General features: G+C 39.2%; 1 protein-coding gene across 1 annotated transcript in view; it reads right to left on the bottom strand.

Moving 5' to 3' along the window:
• The window catches only part of trpm7 (transient receptor potential cation channel, subfamily M, member 7), a 165,365-nt gene extending 159,610 nt beyond the window's left edge, over positions 1–5,755 (bottom strand). The window contains 2 exon segments of the mRNA XM_034186905.1: positions 4,350–4,429; positions 5,688–5,755. Of these exon segments, the coding sequence (XP_034042796.1) occupies positions 4,350–4,429; positions 5,688–5,738 (131 nt within the window). The 5' untranslated portion in view covers positions 5,739–5,755.
• Positions 5,756–6,000: the final 245 nt, after the last annotated feature.

Consider the following 6,000-nt stretch of genomic DNA (forward strand, 5'->3'; position numbering starts at 1 on the left):
GGATTTACATACAGAAAAGCTAAACGAAAGCCATCATTAACACCTAAACAGAAAAAAAGGTTACAATGGGCTAAGGAACAGCAATCGTGGACTGTGGATGACTGGATGAAAGTCATATTCAGTGATGAATCTCGAATCTGCACTGGGCAAGGTGATGATGCTGGAACTTTTGTTTGGTGCCGTTCCAATGAGATTTATAAAGATGACTGCCTGAAGAGAACATGTAAATTTCCACAGTCATTGATAATATGGGGCTGCATGTCAGGTAAAGGCACTGGGGAGATGGCTGTCATTACATCATCAATAAATGCACAAGTTTACGTTGATATTTTGGACACTTTCTTATCCCATCAATTGAAAGGATGTTTGGGGATGATGAAATCATTTTTCAAGATAATGCATCTTGCCATAGAGCAAAAACTGTGAAAACATTCCTTGCAAAAAGACACATAGGGTCAATGTCATGGCCTGCAAATAGTCCAGATCTTAATCCAATTGAAAATCTTTGGTGAAAGTTGAAGAAATGGTCCATGACAAGGCTCCAACCTGCAAAGTGATCTGGCAACAGCAATCAGAGAAAGTTGGAACCAGATTGATGAAGAGTACTGTTGTCACTCATTAAGTCCATGCCTCTGCAAGCTGTTATAAAAGCCAGAGGTGGTGCAACAAAATACTAGTGATGTGTTGGAGCGTTCTTATGTTTTTCATGATTCCAAAATTTTTTCCTCAGAATTGAGTGATTCTATATTTTTTTCCCTCTGCTTGGTCTAAAATGTAACCGTTACTGACTGCCACAATTTTTTTTTCCTGATTTCTTATAGTGTTTCTTAAAGCCAGAAAGTTGCCATTTGAAATGACTTTAGTTTTGTGTCATGTCTGTGATCTGCTTTTTTTCTACAAAATTAAACAACAACTGAAGAACATCCTCCGAGGCCGGTGATTCCATAATTTTTGCCAGGGGTTGTATATTGCATTAGTGTTTCAGAGAGTTAGAAAATGAAAATTTTCCATGGGATAATGGCCCCGGTCTCCCCTACAAAACTCTCGCCTGCAGCGCTCTCTGCACAGCATGCTACGGATCATTCCTGGGCAGAGCGAGGCAGGCAGCCGGGGTGATGGCGCAAACCCACTCAGTCCGAAATCTCCCACTTTTTGGATATATGCGAAGTCCCAGTTTGCCCAACAGAGTTTAGTTCTGCATCTGACATTTACTGAACTGCAGTGCTGTGAATGATCGGCTAACATTAGCTTAGCCTTTTAGCACAGTTGATCTGAGTGAACGCTTTAATTTGTAAATGGTTCAGTCTTTTTTATTTTTACCAAATAAAGCTGCAGCTTTTTTCAGACACCACAAAAGCTTAACTTTAAATAACGTATTTTTTGGGGCTTTTTTTGCCATCGTTTTTTCCCCGTTTTTGTTTTTTTTTCCTTCATTTTTTTTATATATAAACTGTTTAGTGTTTCTTTATATTTAAAGAAATATTTTTATTTGTCCTAATCAGGAACATTTGCTGTGCAGACAACCAAACTTCCACTGATGAGCTGAAAACCACGAAGTCCAGTCGAAAGAAAACATCTCTGCTCTTCAAAATAGGACAAAAGTGTCTTTCAGCAACACCACCAGAGTTCAAAGCTGCAGAAGAGACCTTCATCTGTTCCCGAGAATCCAGCATAACATCACCTGCTTCTAAATAAAAGGCTCTTTCAACAGCAACTACTTTATTATTTTAAAAAAGTTGTTTCATTTTATATTTTAACAATAAATGAACGGATCATTAAAAATGTCCATGAATCAAAGTACAAAGACATTTGCACAGGTAGAAGCGCTCCACTTATTGTGCTCAAATTCATATTTTAGAAATGACTCTGTCCTGATAACAACATTAAAGGCAATTACATATTTTGGCAAAATTACAAGTTGAAATGACCATTAAAAAAAATTCATCATGATTCATGAGGTTTATGTCACAGAAATCCTACTTTACAATCACACTGCAGTCATTGTTAAATTATTTCCTGTTGCATTCATAATAAACATTTGTATTTATGTACAGTGTCTGTTTTTCTGTTTGAAATGAGATGTAATCTACCAGACCTAAAAAAAAAAAAAAATGTACAAATTTCCATGTTATTTTGTCTAAAAATAAATGTCCGAGGTTCCTTATGTTAAACAAAAAATTATCTAATCTGAAATAACAGGTGGTTTTAATTTACAGATGAAAGGTTTCTAAAGAACCATTTATTGATTTATTTAGCTATTTTCATTACAAGTGTTCTAAACTTTTTTAAACAGTAATCAGAAATTCTGAGGTAAACAAACAGCAAAAAACATTTCCAAGGATTTTTCTTCAGAAAACTGCTGCATAAATGAGCAGTCCTGTGACACGAATAACAATTTTTTTTTTTTTTTTGTGAGAGAAATGCTGAATACGAGGTCTGTCAGAAAAGTATCAGACCTTTTTATTTTTTTCAAAAACTATATGGATTTGATTCATATGTTTTTACGTCAGCCAAGCTTGAACCTTCGTGCGCATGCGTGGGTTTTTCCACGCCTGTCGGTTGCGTCATTCGCCTGTGAGCACGCCTTGTGGGAGGAGTGGTCCAGCCCCCTCGTCGGATTTTCATTGTCAGGAAATGGCGGAATGATTTGGGCTTTTTTTCCCCATCAGAATTTTTTCAGAAACTGTTAGAGACAAGCAGCTGGAAAGCCGCGCGGAGGCTTCGCAAGTCAGGACCGATTCGCTGATCGAGCGAGACAAAGGAATACCTCCGTTTCGGAGTGTTAAAGGACAAGTTGGGACATGCCCAGCTCTCCACAATTTCTCTTATACTCACTGGGCTGGTAAGCATTGAAAGCTGAGATAGGCATGTCCCAACTTGTCCCCTGGCACTCCGAAACAGAGGTGTTCCTTTGTCTCGCTCGATCAGCGAATCGGTCCTGACGCGCGAATCCTCCGCGCAGCTTTCCATGACAAAATCTCTTGTTAAAAGTGAAATCTGCTGGAAATGGCTGATGTCCAGCTCTTGTGATAACCAGAGAAATTGCTCATGACGGTCCCGGCTACACACAGCGATCCGTTTAGAAATGATGTGGTGTTTTCTGCCTCTCGATGGCGGCTCGGAGCGCGGCGTGCCGTGCGCCATTGTGGGCCGTCCTTAAAGCTGCAGTAACACTCCTTATTCTCTGTGAAGCCCGTAAAATTTTCACCGAAAGCCAGAAAATTTTTTCAAATGGTTTCCAGCTGCTTGTCTCTAACAGTTTCTGAAAAAATTCTGATGGGAAAAAAAGCCCAAATCATTCCGCCATTTCCTCGCAATGAAACAACGACGAGAGAGGTGGAGCAGTGCTCACTCAAAGCCTGCCCACAGGCGAATGACGCAACCGACAGGCGTGGAAAAACTCACGCATGCGCACGAAGGTTCAAGCTTGGCTGACGTAAAAACATATGAATCAAATCCATATAGTTTTTGAAAAAAATAAAAAGGTACGATACTTTTCTGACAGACCTCGTAAATGCATTGTGTAACTAAAAAAAAAAAAAAAAAGTCGTTTGAATAATCGTGATTTCAATATTTACCTAAATAATCATGATACTGATTTTTTCCATAATCGAGCAGCCCTAACCAGTGGTGGGAGTAAGTCTGTGCCAAGTCTCATATCATGAAACTGCAAGTTCCAAGTGAAGTCCCGAGCTAGCTGTCAACACGACAGTCAAGCTGACTCAGGACTTGACTGTCCTGTGTTGACAGCTGGCTCAGGACTTGACTTGGAACCTGCAGTTCCATGACTTGACTGACTTGATGATGACTTACTCCTGCCAATGTTACATGCAGCCAGAAAACAATTTTTTTTTTTTTTGGCTTCTTATTTATCCCTCTGGGTTACTACAGAGGCTGCAATATGGGGCCACACGATTTTGCCCAAGTTTTATGCCATCCAGAATAATAATCAGTATTTGGAAGGGAATACAACAGGTTAAAAATCAAGTTCAGTTTTCACCAAATAAAACATCCAAGGGGCATGATTTTAAAATCTGCAGAAACAGTAAATTAAGTCATTAAACAGAAATCCCACTCCTCATACTGGAAGATATCATTCAAGGGTTCATCATTAGCCTTCCTTCTCAACCAAAGCTATAATTACAGTGACAAACAAACATCAAGATTATGTGGAAAAAGACTCATTTAGCCCCTGGAGAGTAGTGGTTAAGGTTTCGGCCTACTCTGACACACACACACACACACACACACACACACACACACACACACACACACACACACACACACACGCCATACAATTACACCCTTTCCAAGGTCATCGCCACAACACATATGATGTGTAGCCGTACCTGTGGGGGTCCTTTGACACTGGAAGTATGTACACACATTCCCTCTTGGTGAAAGTGCTTTCTATCCAGGGTTTCTGGGACTGTAATAAAAATGGGAACATTTGCACACAATGAGAACAGCACACAGCAGCTGACACCTCCATGTTTGTGTATTTTTTCCTGTTTAGTTCATTTGACATAGAAGCTCCATAATGTCATAATGTAGTGCATCAATACAAACAGTGCTCATGTTACATCATTATAATAAAAAAAAAAAACAAGTTAAGCAAGTACAAAGAAAAATGAGTTGTGTGACAAAAGCAGTAAGCGCCATTCAGTCAAGCAAAATGCTGGCAAGAATTCTGAGGAAAAACTCTGAACAGATTAATCCAAATTGAGGATCTCTGAATATCAAAAGATTACAATGAGAAAGATTTTTCTTAAAAGCACTTTAGTTAAATCTAAAAAGGTATTTTTGATTCTCTTATGAGCTGCAACATATAATTATATAGTTCCCACATCCAAACCACTACCACATACTTTTTTCCTTAAAGAACGAGCACATGGATTTATGTCTCAAGAATTTTCAATTAACGCCTGTGTCCAGTAAAGCTCACAAAGACCAAGGAGCGATTAGGACCATTAATCCACTCCAGCACAAAGGAGGAAACCTGCACTGCAAGTCTCTCAGCAATGGTACTTCTACAACTCACAACAGAAATGATATCCAACAATTAGTTGTCAGCTAAACACATTCTATCAGGGCTGAACCTCACAAGAAAATGCTTGTGGTTTAATAAAGTGTCAAGAGAAAACCAAACCAGCATAAAACAAAGTTCCCAGAGTATTCTGCATTCTCTCCAACTTAGTTTTTTTTCACATTTAAAGCTTCATCTACAATTTCTTTACATTTAAATTCCTACACTTGATGCTGAGAATCACATCTCTGAGGTCCAGAAACCTATTCTATTGAGAACGTTCTCCACAATATTCAGAATCCTACAATGTAAATTTTGCAGTGTCCAAATGACACTGCAAGTGCATAAGATCTCATTCAAAAATAGTGTTTAATCAAATTTGTCAGAGTGGAAGTTCATTCTTATTGTTGACAAACTTGATTTAACACTATCAGAGCTGATTTACAGTAACACAATGATCACACTTTGAATGGGACTACCCAAACATGCATTTACGGCATTGTTAACAGCATATCTGAATGTGTATCCCAAACGTTCTGCTGCCCAGAGTGCCATCCTAAGTCACCAAAGTTGTACGACAAATGGAGGTTTTACAGAAACATCTAAACAAACAGGTCATTTTACCACCTGACCAGCAACAGCGAGCCACTTGACTATGTACCTGTATGTCTTCCTCTTCATCTCTGTGTTTAAGAGCTTTGTACAGGAACATATCAAGGTTCCTTCAACCATCTCCTGGACAAAACTGCAGTCACCACAGCCTCCCCTGAGTACTGGATCATCAGCTACAAATCACAGATACGTCTCTCAATCTCTGGTCATCTCTGAAGACGTGCGCACAATTTTAGTACAGGTCTCAAAGTCTACAGCAGCACTGGTGCGTACAGATCCAGCCCAAATTAAAGGCTGAGCAATCAGTCAGAGGTTGCTGCCTCCAAACTCCATTCACTGTTAATCTGTAAAAAGCCACTTTG

This window comes from Thalassophryne amazonica, chromosome 2, assembly GCF_902500255.1.
Source record: "Thalassophryne amazonica chromosome 2, fThaAma1.1, whole genome shotgun sequence".
NCBI lineage: Eukaryota > Metazoa > Chordata > Actinopteri > Batrachoidiformes > Batrachoididae > Thalassophryne > Thalassophryne amazonica.